A 16,788-nucleotide genomic window follows, 5' to 3' on the forward strand; every position below is an offset into this window, starting at 1 on the left:
ACTGTAACCAACTTCCCCAGGGGCGGCAGCTGTACCCAAGGCTTCTGCCCTCCTCTCCCTAGCCACCACCTCCATCCTCAGCCTCGGGTGGGCGAACCCACCAATCGTTGACTGACCCCCCCCCCAGGGTGTCCCTGGAGAGTGAGAGTGATGGAATAGCTCGCGACGTCGGGGCTGGCGACCCTCCCCCTAAAGATTCGGACGTCGGAGCCGCAGGAGCCGCAGAGTCCCCCGGTCCCTGGCAGACACTGCAGGGCTGTTCAGTGTCCCGGAGCGAGGGCCGGGGTTGGAGGACAGGGAATGCCCGGCTCCTCGCGCCCCTCTCCTCCCTCCGCCGGCAGGCTGGGCGGTGTGGGCCTTCCTTTCAGAGGCCTGGCCTTCCCCGAGGTGGGGGTTCACGGCGGGGCTGGGGCGCCTCCTCTGCGTCCGGGCGCCGGGGAGAAGCCGGCCCGGCAGCACCCTCGCCAGCCTTGGCCAGGCGCTGTAACAACTTTGAAGGAATATTTTGTTAAGGGAGCAAACAAACAAAAAGTTATTAATGTCAAATCATTGTCTCCAGAATCGTGTGCTGTGGAACGTAAAAATTCTTCTGACGGAATGAGATTTCTGAACGGGAAGAGGGAAAGCACTCCCAACCCTTTCCACGAGGATTTGCCTGAACCTTAAAGCCCAGTGATTTACAACGGCTAATTTGTGTTACAAACCCCGCAAGAAACTTTTTCTTTCTTTCCACTCTCCTGCCAAACTCTGGCCATATTTTTGTGTGTGTGGCTATGCCCCCCCCCTTTAAACAACAAACCCGGAGGAAACACTGGTAGGAGGGAAAATAGATGCCCCAAATCAAAAAGGATGTAGATTCGAACGTACTCCACAGCGAGATTTCCTATTGCCGTCGTTCTGCACGCCGAGAGTTAACCGTACACAATTTATAACAATCAAAATCCCCTCCATATTGCTCAGATGGGGTCCTAGTGCTCCCCTGTCTTTCTAAAATCAGTGACAAGTGAGTCTTTGTGGGGCATTTATTTCCTTCTTTTTTCTAGATGACAGCTCCCCATTCTGAGAGCAGAGAGCTGTTTGCCGCCAGCTACAGCCCACTCCAGAGCCCAGGCTCTTCACGGACGAATCGCATATGGAAGTTTTTGCCCCCCTCCCCCCAAATCCCAGACAAAGAGCTATAAAAACTCAGAAAGACGTGAAAGGAATAAACTTTAAGATATAGATGCACTTTTACTGGTGTATTAAATAACATTTCAGACATTTTTTAAAAAAAAGAAATACATCTTCATGTTATCAACAACCAGAATTCTAACAATAAGAGGCCAGGGTTGTTTTGATGGGATATGATATTGTTTCTAAAACCTCTAACAGCTAAGCCAAGCAGAGTTGTTATTAAGGTAAAGGGAAAGTACTACGTGATAAAGTTAATTAACTTTTTTTTTCTTAAAAAATAAAGGAGGAAACGTATTTCCTAGCTTCCCACAAAACACAAGAACAATGTGAAAATATTCTGATTGTTTATCTCCATAACCGAGTGAAGTCCTTAAGAAAACTAAAAAGCCATTTTCTGGCACTCCTGTACCCCCCTCTAGATAAGGAAGCATTGAAATAACTCTGGCCCAAGTTCTACCAAGGTGGGCAAGTTTATTCCTTGATTTTCCAGTGAAGTGGCAAGCCCCTGCCACTTTTGCATTATCTCTTGTACTGAATCAAGCGGTGAGAATAGATACCAAGAGCCCTAGTTCTCTCCTACCACCATCTGCCCCCTGTTAAGAGATTATGCGTCACTGAAAAAAAGTAAACTTTCCTGAATAGGGATAATGTTGGTATAAAATTTAGCTGAACATCCCATTTAGTCCTATTGTCAAGATTCATTGCTAGTACCTCCAGATGCATTTTTCATTTTAAATAGACACTGTCCCTTTTGCCTTACTGAAATATACAAGCAGACCCAAAGAAACACTTTTACCTTTGACCCTCCCTTCACCATCCGTCTTTCTTTTTCGGTTAAAAGCTCCGTTCTTTAGCTCATTCTTTAACTTGTCTAGGAATTCAATAGAATCTAAAACACAGTTCTATAAACTGATTGAAAAATCAACAAAGACAAATCACAGAAGCCAGTGACAAAACGATAATTCCTCTCACCCAGCACCCCAGCACTACCCAAGCTGCTTCCACAGTAAGGCAAGTGAAAAGCAAGAGAAGGCAGCCTGGAGACAGACAGGCACAGGTACCAAAGCACTCACATGCCATTTCCCCCCATTGTTGCGGTTGCACCTCTTTATTAGTTGCTCCTGGAGAAATCAGAAGATAAGAGAGATGAGTGCCTTTATTAAAGCCATTTCATCAGAAAATCTTGCCAACCAGTGTGTGGCTTCCCTGAAGGAGCAGGAGGTGAGGAAGAGTGCTTTTGTGGCTGCCATCTCAAATATACAGGAGGTAACTTCATGGGAACCGAGAATGTCTACAAGTGCCAAGCACAGTATTATTTGTGGCCATTCCCTCTGTCTGACCTTTACCTAACTCTCCCACATGATCGTTTCTCCCCCATCTTACACCATAAATTTTAAAAAGTGACATATTTTGAGGAAACACAGGAGCTCTTTCAGGATGGCCGTATTCTGCATTATTGTCTTTGGGGGAAAGAAAGGGTTTGTCATTGTGGCTGGCCAGCATCTTAGGGATGACTGCCCCACAAATTTCTCCCGGTGGCAGTGATGGAGTTTTTCCCTTTAGCATGTAATACATTCCCCAAACCGGCATTGAAACTGCGTGAGTAGCTTTAGAATCTGAACGGCAAGCATGGGTCAAAACCATGGCGTGTCCGTTTAACACGTGATGGTTTCCAGTCAGTAGCCCCTGTGGCTAAGAACAAAAACTGCCTTCTCAAGGTCCACTAAAATGCCCTGCAGAGGGCAGATGCTGCTTGTTTTCTGCCTACAATGGAGGAGGATATTGACCCAGAACTCAAATCTATACCCAGCTTAAACATTTTACCCATCAGCATGTCTGCGGTCACAAAACACTTCTTCTTTCTGTCACTTCTCGTTCAGACTATTGATAAGATCATTTGGCTGAATCTGTTTGGGACCTGTGTAATATTGACTAGGAGTTAGAAAAGATGATCAGATGTAATAAGCCCAGAAACTGCCTTTCAAAATGGACATTTATACTTAAACCAGTGTTCCAAGGAGGACTTTAAATACATCAGCAAACTCATAAACTAACCCAACACTGCTTGGATGTTGTACTAACCTTAAACTGACTTTGGTAAGTATAATGTTCCCTCTAAGAATCTCTGAAACAATCTGTGATGAGCGTCACAGCCTTGAGTGTCTTCCATACGTTCTTTTCTTTTTTCTCGCCCTGTTTTAGAGCCTATTTGCTTGCCTGGAGAGAAACAGACACTATTGTATAAACCACTGCAAAATCCATTTCTTCCCCTGTAAACCTAACAGGAATAATACACGGGACTTACTTGGTAAACACACATCTTGTATATTGTCAGAATTACTCTTTGTTGAAAGATATTTGTTAATTATTAAAAAGAATAACACCCTTAACTAAGCTTTGCTTTTTTAGATCCCAAATTATGTGAGGACATGTGGGTAAAGATTAAAGTCCACCTAGTTCCACTGATGCTCTCCAAAAACAAAAGCACAATCAGTTAAGGGAAAGGTAACCTGGAAAGAAGATGTAGGGAAATCTGCATTTATTTAAAGGGGACAAACATCTCTTTGTCGGACCATGAAATGGCAAAACAAATGGAAGCTCAAACCCATTGGCCACTTCCATTTAATGCTATAGGTGTAGTGACTGAAAGGGCTGGGACTGATAGTTTTTTACAAAGAAAAGTGAATTAGGATCAGAACAGTAGTCTCTCTTTAAAAAAAAAAAAAGCTCTGAAAGTTATAAACATGAAACCTGGCAGTATACGCATAAAATTTATTCCAAAACTTTATGAAGTATAAAGGAAGGGAAGTATTTTACACACAACTCAACTCAGTCAGTATAAGGTCTAGGGTTTTCTCCCCCCTTAAAACTTGGCACTATCTTTAAAAATAAAATAAAGATATTTCAATAATTAGAACAAACTATGAAGGTATTGTGCATTTCTGTTTTATGTAGATAATAAAATATTACTTTAACATAAATATATAAGGATCTCTGCGTTTTTATTTTCCCCACAAGCACAACCAAATGTACCAAAACAAAGTATTCTTAAAGAGACTGAACAAAAAAAATTACATCCCATATAGATTTTGCTCATCTACTCATTTAAAGCTACAGAAAAACAGTTTCCAGAACCTTTTTGCTTTAAAAGAAATAAATATACATTGAGGCAGGCCACTTAAAAAATGATATGAAAATATTTCCCTGGGTAGCATTAAAAAAAAAAAGAAAAATAGACAAAGAAACATTTAAACTATTTCTGCATTTCAAAAGACAGATATTAAACATATATACATAGTGGTAAGGTTCAGTGGTAACTTTCATCTTAGTAAACCTAGGAGAGTCAGAGGAGCTCTAGACACATCCCCTGAACTCCAGCATCTGACCTTACCCACTTGGTAATAAGAATCTGAAAATTCATTTCCTCCCTTTACCATTGGCTATTTGCCCTGCTCTGGATTGCTTCACTGAAGGCCAGTCCCCACACCTCAGGACCAAGCAACGTGAGGCAGCCCAAGCAGCAGCTCCGTGCCCATCTCCTTGTGACATTCGTTGGGGGAAATGAAATACAGGCAAATAAATATGCCCATTATAAGTCATCATTTATCTTGCAAAAACACTGAAAATGAAACAATCACAGGTGTTTGAAAAGACAATATAAAGCGTATTTCCTAACACCTTAACTACTGAGTGCAATGCTAATCTGATGCTGAACCATCATTTTATGGTCTTGAGAATTTAATTTTTTAAAATAAAAATTTGCCTAGTGCTTAACCAGAAAAAAAAAAAGCCCCAAACTTTTCAGATTACTAAAAAGTGTTTTCCCTTTGAGCGCCCTTTTGTGCTGATTATTTTTAAATATTTTAACTGATCACAGTTTAATGGTATTTATTTTCAATGCAGTTAGAAGTTTTTCACCTACACTTCCCAGTAGAGTCTTTTGTTATGGGAGTTAACCATTTTCCATCAAGATAAGGTAAAGACGCACTTAAAACTACTAACAAAGGGAGAAAAGGAAGATAGAAAATAGCATTTTTTTTTTCCCCAGTTCATTTGGCTTCCTTAGTGAAAGAGGGGGAAACACTGTCCAGGTCAAACTGGTATTTTCTGTAATAAATTATAAGAGAAGAGGGTGTGGGATCTTAAATATGATTTGATAAACAAATGAGCTAATGAAGACAAAACCAGTCTAGAGTGGAGATATTCTCTGTATGCATGTGGGTATTTGTGTGGTAAGAAACAGTCTATGCATACACCATTAAGTTCCCAGATTATTTTCTTTATGTTAAAAAAAAAGCTATTAGAGGAACAAAGTTTAACTGCTGTTGTCAGCACAAATAATTCCTCATAATTAAGTTATTAAAACTGAAGGCAGAGAACTATACAGGGGTTTCTGAAGATATATATTTCCCTAGTTCTCTTCAAAGTGCCACTTTCTGTTGGACAACTCTGGAAATATGTTTAACCTCCACATTTCCTCTGAGCTCTTTCACAATGGGCCCGCCTGATAAAATGAAGCAATCAGTCACTCACTATCGATTTTTCTTTTTCTCCCCTCCAAACCTCCCCCAGAAACACTGCCTGAAAATGAAGTTTACTTTGTGGCTGGTAACAAAAACCAATGCTTGACTCATTTTCCAAACTGGATTCTTGCCTTGGATAAAGTGGATAGACTGTGCACGTTTCCTGAAAGCAGAGAATGATTTATTTTGTATGAAGCCAATCGTTTTTGCTTTGGTAAAAGAAGCAAATAGATGTTACACCAATGTTGGGGTTGGGGAGGGGGACGGAAGGTAGCCAAAGTTCACAAACAGTAAGAAGAACAAGGGGCAACACGAGAACGTTGGAAATGGAGAGTAGCCAAGAGCTGGCTTCAACTCTCTCTGCTGAATAAAACAAAACAAAACAAAACCCCGCAATTTCAAAATTAACGGTGGGAGAAAGAAAAATATGTTCATGAATTTGTTCATGTAAACTTCAATTTTCTTGCAGTGCAAATTTATGTGGTTAAATTGTGACTACATCAAAGAACATGTGTAATTTTCCCTCTTTCCTGATGAGGATCCACATTAAATCAACACAGCAGCATGTGCCAACTCCGAGCATCAGGAAGCTGTTTTGTGTTTATCACGGTTTGGTGGATTTTTTTTTTCTTTTTGGTAATTTATTTAGTTTTGCCAGGTATTTAACTCAGTGCTTGCCATCTCTCTTTCTCTCTCTCTCTCTCTCTCTCGCTCTCGCTCTTTCTCTCTCTCTCTATTACACACTCTCTCCTCACTCTCTCTATGAGACACTCCGCTCCATTGCCTGGGTACTAGCCTGTAAAGGTCAAAACACATCATTACACCTGCTACCATTTAAAGGATAGTCCAGTGCCTTAGTTGCTTTCCTTATTATTATTTTTTTTCTTTTTAAGGGACGGGGAAATAATAATTAAAATAAAAGAACAATCAGAAGTTAGAGAGGGAACAGGGGGCCGGGAAAGGGCCGTGGACCGTAGGGGAGGGGGAGCCCCGCGCTCTGCCCCTCCCCCCGCTCGAGTTCACTGGACGGGCGTCTGCACCCCGTGGTGTGGTGGCGTGTCCCTACTCCCCCCGTACACATCCTCGGCGCCCGGCAGAGTCCCTCCGGGAGGGGTCATCCTTTTCTCTTTCTGTCTCCTGTTACAAAACCAAACTCTCACCACCTCCTTCTCCAGCTGTAAGCTGTCCGCGAGGGAGGTGATCTCCTGGGCCGAGGGCTTGGGGCATTTGAGGAAATGGCTCTCCAGAGCCCCCTTGACGCTCACCTCGATGGAGGTCCGCTTTTTCCTCTTGCGCCCCTGCGCTGCGATCTTGTCTATGCTCGTGGGGCTGCCCGAGGACGAGTCCGCCTCCTCCAACCACTTGTTCAACAAAGGCTTCAGCTTGCACATGTTCTTGAAGCTCAGCTGCAGGGCCTCAAACCTGCAGATGGTGGTCTGCGAGAACACGTTGCCGTACAGGGTGCCTAGCGCCAGCCCCACGTCCGCTTGGGTAAATCCCAGTTTGATCCGGCGCTGCTTGAACTGCTTGGCGAACTGCTCCAGGTCATCCGAGGTCGGCGTGTCCTCGTCCGAGTGCGGGTCGTGGTGCGCGCCGGGGTGGCCAGGCGGGCCCTGCGGGGGCGGTGGGGGCGGCGGCTGCTGGTGCGGGTGCGAGTGCGGGTGAGGGTGGTGGTCTGCGTGGTGCGGCTCGTCGTGCGCGTCCCGCAGGCCGTGGTGGTGCAGCCCCGCCGGCTGCCCGCCGGCGCCCAGCATGCCGTTCACCGTGAAGCTGGGCTGCGAGTAGAGCAAGCCGCCGTTGGACGCTCCCATGGAGGGCGGGAGGTGCGCTGCAGCCGCGGCGCTCCGCCATGCCCCGGGCCCCGGGTGGTGGTTGGCGGCGTGGTGCACCAGATGCGGCGGCCGCTGCTGTTGCTGCTGCTGTTGTTGTTGCTGCTGCTGCTGTTGCTGCTGCTGTTGCTGCTGCTGGTGCTGCTGCTGCAGGGCGCCTGGCCCATGCAGCTCGTCGCCGCGGCCGCCCTGCTGTACCACCACCGAAGGCTTGATGTCCGGCTGGCCCAGGGGGCTGGTGGACCACGGGGAGCCGTCGCCGCCGCCCCCGCCGCCGCCCCCGCCCCCGCCGCCGCCGCCACCGCCCCCGCCGCCGCCGCCGTGGGACAGCGCGGTGATCCACTGGTGAGCGTGGCTGAGCGGGTGCCCGTTGCTCTGCAGCGCGCCGTAGTCGCCCTGCACCAGGCTCTGAGCCTCGCGGTAGCCCCCCGCGCCCTGCTGCATGCCGCCCGGCGGCTCGGCGTGCACGATGGAGGCGCTGGAGGTGAGCAGGCTGTAGTGGTTAGACGCTGCGGTCGCCATGACTCTCGGAGCCGGACTGAGCGCTCCGGTTAAAGGAGCCGCGCATTTGACAGTTACTTTTTCGCCTCGGGCTCCTCTGCTCGCTCGCTCTCTTTCTCTCTCCTCTCTCTCTCCCCCGGCGGGCAGCTCCGACGCCCGCTCCGACGCCTTCTGTTGCTGCTCCTGCTATTACTGCTGCTGCCGCCGCCGCCTCCCGCCCGCCCTCGCTCTCTTTCTCCTCCTCTCCCTCCTTCTTGCTCTCGCTCACTCTCTGACTAGCTCCGCGCTCCCCCCTCTCCCTGCTCTCTCCAGCTCTCTCCCGCTCTCTTGGCAGCGCCAGCTCGCAGCGGCACGCGCCTGGGCCCCGCCCCCTCCGCCCCCTCCCATTGGCTCCGCGCCCTTTGATTTACGTGGATACCGCTAGCAACCTCCCAGGCCGGCGCCACTGATTGGCGTAGAGGTGCCCCCTCCTCCTCCCCCCCCCGCCCCGGGCGCAGAGTCCTCTCAGCCCTCCTCCAGTCCCCCCTCTCCACCCAATTCAGATTCTCTTAGTTCTCACCACCCTAGCTCCCCAACCCCGGGGCTCCTCCGCCCCTCTTGGATGGGCCCCGCCCCCCATCTGTCTCCCTAGCAGACAAGCTGGGCGCGGGGGGGTGGGGGTGGGTGGGTTGGGGTGGTGGGGGCTGGCGTGGCGGGGGTGTTGGTGGTGGGGCGGCCTCAGCCCTGTTTCGACCACAGCCACTTGGAAGACTTGGGTGTGTGGGGGGGTGGCGGGGGTGCGTGTAGGTCTACCTTCTCTTCCTATTAGGGCTGCGGTGGGGGGGTGAAGGAAAGAGAAAAAGAAAGGCTGAGTTGAGCAGAGCCAGGGGTAGTCCCATTTTTATTCACCTTGGGACACACACACGCACACGCACACACCAGCGTTTCTTAAACCTAGAGCCAGAAGCCAGACTTGTGCCCCTGTTGAAGTCTCCTCCCCCGCCCCACGGCTAGAATTTCAATGTCCAAGTGCTCCAAGATGTGCCGACACTTTTGCCCCAAATAAAGGTCCTCTTCTTCCCCCTCCAACCCGCTGCTAGCGAAGGCTCTCTTCCCTTTAGGTTCCAGGCCCAGTTGTCTCCCAGCCCCTGAGCGAGGACCCCATGAGAGGCTGGCTCAGCCTAAGCTCGTCCACTAGTGAGAAACTCCTGTAAAGGCGCGGAACTGCCTGCTCTGACAGCGCAGCGGCCTGGACTGAAAACAAAACAAAACTGAGAAAGTCTCTGTTAAGATTCACACACTGGGGCGCGCGCACACTTTTTGGTTTAGAAAACCAGGAGCCTGGGCGGGCGGACCTTTGCCTTGTGCCAGGCTACAGGAGTGCAGGCAAGAGGTGCGCAGCCTCCGGGTGCGGTGGAGGCGCGGAGGGCCGCTCCGGGAAGCCGAGACGCGGGGCTGCGGGCGCGCTTCCCTGAGCGGCTAGCGTTTTTCGATGCAACTTTTCCGTTAGCTGCTTCGAAACGGAGGAAGGGTGTGAGAAGGCAAATGGGCTGATGGCTAGGGGAATCTTCCTAATTAGTAACTTCTACCGGCGGCCGCGGGTGGGGCTGGTCTAACTCAGCTCTCAGGCGCTTGCTAGCGAAGCTCCCTGCTTAGCCTTCAGCCATGAACTCCACAGCAAGACTGCGGGACCGCACGCCGGCGGCGCCGCTCTACCGAGCGCCAGCGCGTCGCGCGGTCAGTTCCCTAGCCTCCTGGAGCAGGTGCCTGCCGCGGGTTTAGGAGCCTGCGAGCCGGGTAGGAGAGACTCAGGAGCGGACCCAGGCTGGCGCAGCGGGACCACCACGAAGGGCCAAGCGAAGGGCGCGGATACCACGAAGAGAATCAAAAGTTGCTGCCGGGAAGAGAAAAAAAAGACCCCAGGGAAAGTGAATCGTGTCCCCACCTCTCACCCTTGGCCCTGAGCGTTGTAGCGCTGGCGCTGCCGGTGGTCTTGTGTTTGTGAAGGAAGCCAAAACAACGCTCAGGGGGAGCACTTTGGGGCCTCCGAGAATCTTAATCTAGACAGCGAAGTGGAGCGGGCCAGAGAATTCATCACGACTAACGAGGAACGAGCTCTTCGGGGAGTGGCTGAGTTGTTTATAAATCACCACGTTGAGCACCCGCCTGAGCAAGACGCTTTGGCTGAGAATTTCCACGTGCCCTGTGTTTATGAGTGTGTGTGTGGGAGAGAGAAAAATGGTTAGGGGAGGGGCGAGCCCACAGGCCGCCAACCGGACGGACCTGCATCCCCCCACGCGCGCACCCGCGCGGCGAGGCGAGGACACACACCGAGTGGCGCTCGGTTCCAGCGCAAGCGCGGAGCCACTCCGGCCCCGCGCCTGGGGGCTGTTAGGAATCCCGTAACTTTGCCCGGCTAGGAAAAAATGAAAAAGTCCTAGCCTCAGAGCGCGCAGACTCGGCAGCTGGCGCCTAAGGCTCCTCGACTGGGAGCGGAGGGGCTGGGCGGCGGGCAGGACCGCCTCCTCGCGACGCCGGCCCGGAGTTCCCCGCGCCGGGCGCGCGGCTCTCCTGGGGCTTTGGGAGCGCACGGGCTGCGTGCCAGCCGCGTCCCGTCCAGGCCTGCCTCTCCCCTCTGCCCCACCCCACCCCACCCCCGCCCTTCGGCTCGGAGAACTCAGAGATCCCCAAATAGAAGAATCCAGCAGCCGCCGGGAAGGGCCATGTCAGGATACTCAGCAGCTCACCCCCGCCTTCCCCCTTCCAGGGCAGGTGTCTGCTTTCTGGATTTGATTTCGCATTTCTGAAGGGACAAGACCCTTTACAGCCCTTGGGGTGATACAGTCGAGGGAAGAAAAGGGTTTGCAGACGCCTCTCTGAGAGAACCGAGGCGGCTGGGCTCCGAGTCAATTTAAAAGTATCCCCACCTTCCTCTTCTTCTGTCCCCTCCCCCCAACCCTGGGCAAAGGGATCTGGGTGGGGGGGGGGGGTGTGCGCCGGCAAGAATATGCTGCACGTGTACATCAAAACTTCCTGTCTGCAACGGGACTTCACTGGCGATTACCACTCAGATCCATCCCACGTTGAGGTTCCGGGTCTCTACTCCACCCCACCCGCCCCCACCTCATTTCGCTGGCAGGCGCTGGCTCCAAAATGTTCCCAACAGGGTAACCCGGGTAGTTCTATCGGATTAATACACCCAATAAATCCCCGGGAGTACACAAAGCAGTGCCCAACCCCCGGGCCTCAGCCTCTGCACCCCACCCCCAACCTCGGAGCCGGGCCAATCGCCGGGCGGGCAGGGCTGGGCGCGCACTAGGGCTCTGTGTACCACCTCCCCCCGCGCTTCCCCCGCCTCCCCGCTTGTCGCCGGAGGCCCGGTTGGCGCGAACGCCGGGTCCTGGGTAGCCTCAGCTTCCTGTCTGCCTCCCGGCGCGACTCCTCCCTGGGGCTCTGGGAACCCAGACTCTCGGGGGTTCAGCTCCAGATGGGGGCTTCTCCGTCTTCTCTTCCCTCCTCCCACAGTCGCGGGCTCCTTTCTTTGCGGCTGACCCCGCCAGGGCAGAGACTGCAGGTCTGCCTGCCTTTCTCCAACCCGCATAAAAGCACGTTGAAGGTGTCTCGGGGAGACACCTCCAGGTTTTGATTCAGCTCATTCCCTTTCACTGTTCAAAGCAGCTGTTCAAATACAGAGGCTGCTTACGTTGACGTGGAGAGGATTTCAAACAACCCTAAAATGCTTTGAACTGACAAGGTGTCTTGATATCTCCCTCACTCCAGTACGGCTCTCCGAGATCACTCGCTAGGACAATGGCTGAGCAAGCTCTTCCTGCGGACCTCGCTGCCTGGGGGCGGCTGCAGGGTCCCCTGGGCCCATTCCGCGAGAACAGGCTTGAGGCACCCTAAGAAGAGACGCTGGCAAGGGCGTTAGCCCATGCCCTTCCCCTAGGTCCCAGGAAGGGCTGTGCTCTTTCGGCATCCCGACCTGGACTGGTTTGAAGAAGTGGTGCGGACTCCCTCCTGTCTGGGTGCATTGCGAAGAGAGGAAACAACTCAACGTACACGAACTAAACCGAGGAGACCTATATTTTATCTCCACATTGTCACACTCCTCGAAAGAGTGAGCTGGGCCTGGCACCTTAACCCATGGCCCCCAAAGTCTTCACTTGAATAACAGTAATGGTATCAATCTACACACTCTAACATGAACATAATTTATTAACTCATTCATCTACTAAACATACTCACACTATATGTTAAATATCATTGATTTATTTCTATGTACCAGGACATGGCAGAAAAACCACCATACTCATTCCCCATACGTTGTGCTGAAAGGACACAGTTATTAAAATAGAGATGAGATGGTATTCATTTGATAGATCTTAATGTATTTCTTATTTATGTAGTCCCATGGTAATAGAAACCAGGAAACAAAGGGAAATTTCTTAGGAGGTGGCAACTGGCTTAAACTTCGATAAAACTGTCTACTGGTGTTTCCTTTTTAGTGTATCGACCTTGCAGGAGGATTGTTTTCATCCCTTCTTTTCCCACTCCTCCTCCTCCCCCCTTCCTACTTCTCTACTTCTTCCCTTCCCCCCTTCTTCCTCCCTTGTCCCAGTCATTCATTCCTGCCCTTTCTGCTGTCCTGCTAGCCCCCAGATGATGTTTTATTTGGTGGCTAGCTCCCCCACATTTGAATGGAACTTCTTTACTAAGGGCCTACAGAATGTCAAAACTGAGGTTCCCACTTCAGAGCGGCAGCTCTAAACAGCCAATCCACACAAAGAGGCAGCTGGCTGCTTTAATGAAAACCTCCTGAAAGCTTCAAGAACTGCAGTCTTGGGGATGCATTTATTAGGAGCATGGAAAATGCATTTTCAAGGTGCTGGTTCTTATGAGAGACATAAACATTTAACTTCTTTAAAAAACAACAGAAATTAATATCTTTATGTAGCATCACGTCTCCCCATATTTAAAAAATTCTCCTACAGATTTATATAAATTACTGTCTATACATGTATTGTGCCTCTATCTCTATGTCATAAATGGTCTTGAAAAAGGAAAAGTTTTCTAAAAGTTGAAACTTCCATTCTTCATATGCTTGGCAACTCTGTGTTTGTCCACGCCTCACATACAGATGATTCTATTTTATCTTCACTACTGTGTAAACCAGTGAGATGTAATGTTCTAAGTTCAGTATTTGAAATGAAATTATTTGAATTCATGGATATTAATCTCTTCCCCCTTTACTTCCAGTTCTGAATCTTGTCATTAAAAATGATCCCCCCTTTGTAGTCCGCAAGTGAATATTTTATAGACAGGCACGGTTTGAAGACTTCTAAAACCACATCACCCAGGCAGTCTAGCTGTTTCAGGGATTACTTTGAGTAATTTATCAAAGGAAGCCTGCTAAATTTTGAGTGGTGAATATGAGGCCTTACAGGGGAGAAAGCATAAAGGACACATTCCATCAGTGTGCAAGATAAATTCTATTTGGAGTTAATACAGCTTGTTTATATTGAAATATCAGGAACAGAACAGGAGGCAATTGGTGGCTCCTACTTCCCTTCCTGAAATTTCGTTTCTAAAGGGCTAACTAATGACTTCCTAGCAATGGAGCCCAAGGGTGCCCCCCCCCTTAAAGCAGGTGGATGGCTCTTACCAGGAGGGAATGACAACTCTTTGATAAGTTAAAGGCATTTCAACACAAACCTCCTTAACTCTAAAGCATTTTAAAATGTAGCTCTTGCTGCAGTCAGTTCCCTTTCTTGTGCTCAGGAGTAATTTGAGAAGCGGAAGGCAAGGGGCGAGAGCACGCGCACACACCTGCGCCCCGGCGCAGGGGACGAGCGACCTCATCTATTTCGCTGGTGCGGTGTCCAACAGCCAGGGCTGGGTTTCAATCGCTGGGAGAAACAAGGCTGCGTTTGATTGAGGTTGGACTTCGGTTTTCTTATTCTGGCTGCACAGATCAGGAATGCAAATCCCTTCTAAAGTGTACGAATGCACTTGACAATTGTGTTGTTAGTGTCCGGGGGACCGCATCCAGCAGGGGAGGGATGATGCACGGGAGCGAAGTTTTTCTTAAGGGCAGTTAACCACAGCGGTAACAGCTGTGGGCCAGGACTTTCTCCTAGGTTTCTGACTTTTTAAGTCTGTCATTCTAGGCATCTCTGGACTTAACAAAGTTAGGGATGACTATTTTTTTTTAAAGGCAGATTTCCAGAATGTGGGTCCCGGTGATGTGAAGTGTAGCATCGTCCGGGAGACGACGCAGAAAGAGGAAGCTTTAGGCAGATGGGAGCAATGAGAACAGCTCACTCCTCATGTCTTCCTTGGAGTTTTCCATGGCAATCTAGGGCAGCCGGGTCCCAGCATTAAATGCAAAATAGGAAAACAGGACACGGCCGAGTCACAGGCCTGATCATATTAACGCCCTAGGTCAGAGGGAGAGAATAATGAATAGGCGCGGAGCTCAGTTCGTGGAAGGGAACCTAATTAACCTTGGGAGAGTGAAAGAAAGTCAGAGATCATGCCCAGGATCGTGGTTTAGGATGCTTATATTTACGTGAATGTGAGTGTGTGCAGGTGGGTGGGGGAGGGAGGGAGTAGTCTGCTTTGTGCATTATACTAATAATTGCTTTTAATCCCGAAAAAAGCTGGAGTTTGTTCTACTCCGGACCATCCAACCACTCACAGAATCCCGCGGAGAAGGCCCGTGGGAGCGCCCGAGCCCTGCCAGGAGGTTCTGTGTCTCGGCCTCCGCCTGCGTGGGGGATCAGCCCTGGTAGGGAGAAGGGGCTGCGGCGTCCCCGCGCCCTGGCCTGACCTCGGGAGGGACTGCTAGGGAACAGAGCGGGATGGGGGTGGGGGCGTTCCCTGCCACTGAGCCACTGAGCTCCTAGGCAGGTCCTGGCTGCGATCCGGTGGAGGAAGACGAGGGCGAGAAGCGGGAGGCCGGGCCATTGTCCAGGGAGGGCGCATTTTTGTCCGGATGCTGCTGGTTGCTATAGCGAGGAGGGAAATCCAAACAGAAGGGCTCAGTTCGCCTTCTGCGGGCCTGGGAGCAGCGTTCTCTCCTCTCAGCCAAAATAAAAGTGCCGCCCGGGGCCTGGCACCCTTTCCCGGGAGAGCTGACCGCAGGCTCAAGGAGAGGGGCCCGAAGGATCCGGGGACCGAGCGAGGGGAGGGGGTATCCAGCCCCGCAGGGAACGGCCAAGCAGGTTACTGCTGGAGCGGACGGAATGCACCAGCCACAACTCTCTCTCTCTCTCTCTCTCTCTCTCTCTCTCTCTCTCCCCCTCCTCCTCCTCTCTCCCTCTCCCTGTCCTTCCCCTCCCTCTCTCCTCGATCGCACCCGAGGTGACGTCTTTTATTTAGGCAAAACCTCACCACCTCAAACTCCTGTGACTTTCCCAGTGAGCGAAACCCCCTCTTCTCCGGGGCCGCTGGCCGTGTTTGGGCGTTGGGAGCGCCGTCGGAGGAGAGCGCCCTGCGCGCCGCATGACGCTGTACCGGGAAGGAGCGACAATACCAGCGGCAGAAAGACCTGTTTGTTACAAGTTGAAAAATCACTCAAAGGGAAATTTCGCTAGAAAGGCGGGCGGATGAGAAAATTTTCACATTTAAAAAAGACTTTTATTTTGCAGTAGTGTGTGTGGTTTTTTTTTTTTTTTAATGTCTTGCTATTCAACTTTGAAAACTGTGTGGAGGAAAGGTTACAATACAGCCTCTTTACGGCTCATAATTTCTCCCAACAGTATAGCTCAGAATAGCTAGAGGAAGACAGCAATATTTAATTAATTGTGAGATGTCATCTGTAGAAAATTTTGAGTTGGTATTTTTAAAATGGAGGATATTAATTTACTCTAGGTCACGTAAAAAGTTAGGATATTATTTGTGGGGACAAATTATCCACACCAGAAGGGGACAGGATAGTAGGACTTTAAAAAATTAATTCTCTTACTCTCCTGTGACTTTTAAATTCCTTCTCTCCTCACTTCCTCCTTTCTCCTTCTTTCTTTTATTTCTTTTTCTGTCTCTCCTCTCTCTGTGTCTGTCTTTTGCCTAGAAGCTGCCTGAAAACTAGAGAGAGAACACTTTTATTTGATCAGAGGAAGCCATTTGAAAGGAATAGTCAAGAGCTTTTTTCTCCCTCCTCCATTTAAAATATATCCTTCCCTTCCCAGTGACAAGTCCCTTAAAAAAAAAAAAAACAGTTCACACAACTTTGTAAGAAGTTCCTTAATTCATAATAACATTCACATTTTAAAAAATGCTTGAAAGAAATCATGTTAATGAAGAGAACATTTGCAGTAATTTGGTGATAATTATCAGAATCGCCACATATTCGCAGAGGCTTGAACAATACGTGTTCGGAGAAAAGCAAAACACATTATTTTAATAGTCTGATATGCAAACTATGGACCGTTCAATTATGTGGCTTAATAATGCATACATGATGTGATCTTGTTATTGGGATGGGAAGGTCTGCGGTGAGTCACTCCTAAGACCAAGTGTGCTTTCACATCCAGTAAAATCCATTGCCATGGATCAGGGGCCCCTGCCAAACTGCATTTAAGAGAATAAAAATTAATGACTGAGAATTTGAGCGTTAAATTAACATTAATTATATGACCTGCATGCTGGAAAGATTAAATTTCTTACGCCCTAATTAGATAACGTCTCCTCATATATCAAACAATTTCCATTTTCATTTCCAGGTTTCAGGAAAACAGGGCAAGGTGGGGAGAGGCAGTAGTTGAGGGTTTTCCTTCTCT

At 49.6% G+C, this 16,788-nt stretch overlaps 1 protein-coding gene and 1 pseudogene across 1 annotated transcript; both read right to left on the reverse strand.

Moving 5' to 3' along the window:
* Positions 1 to 6,715: 6,715 nt before the first annotated feature.
* Positions 6,716 to 8,169, reverse strand: POU3F2 (POU class 3 homeobox 2). Its single transcript, XM_026511593.3, has one exon. It carries the CDS (start codon positions 8,045 to 8,047, stop codon positions 6,716 to 6,718), a length of 1,332 nt encoding a protein of 443 aa, XP_026367378.1. The 5' UTR covers positions 8,048 to 8,169.
* Positions 8,170 to 9,199: 1,030 nt separating this feature from the next.
* LOC113264701 (forkhead box protein H1-like) overlaps positions 9,200 to 16,788 on the reverse strand; it is a 44,998-nt pseudogene continuing 37,409 nt past the window's right edge.

This window comes from Ursus arctos, unplaced genomic scaffold (genome assembly GCF_023065955.2).
Source record: "Ursus arctos isolate Adak ecotype North America unplaced genomic scaffold, UrsArc2.0 scaffold_13, whole genome shotgun sequence".
NCBI classification, from domain to species: domain Eukaryota; kingdom Metazoa; phylum Chordata; class Mammalia; order Carnivora; family Ursidae; genus Ursus; species Ursus arctos.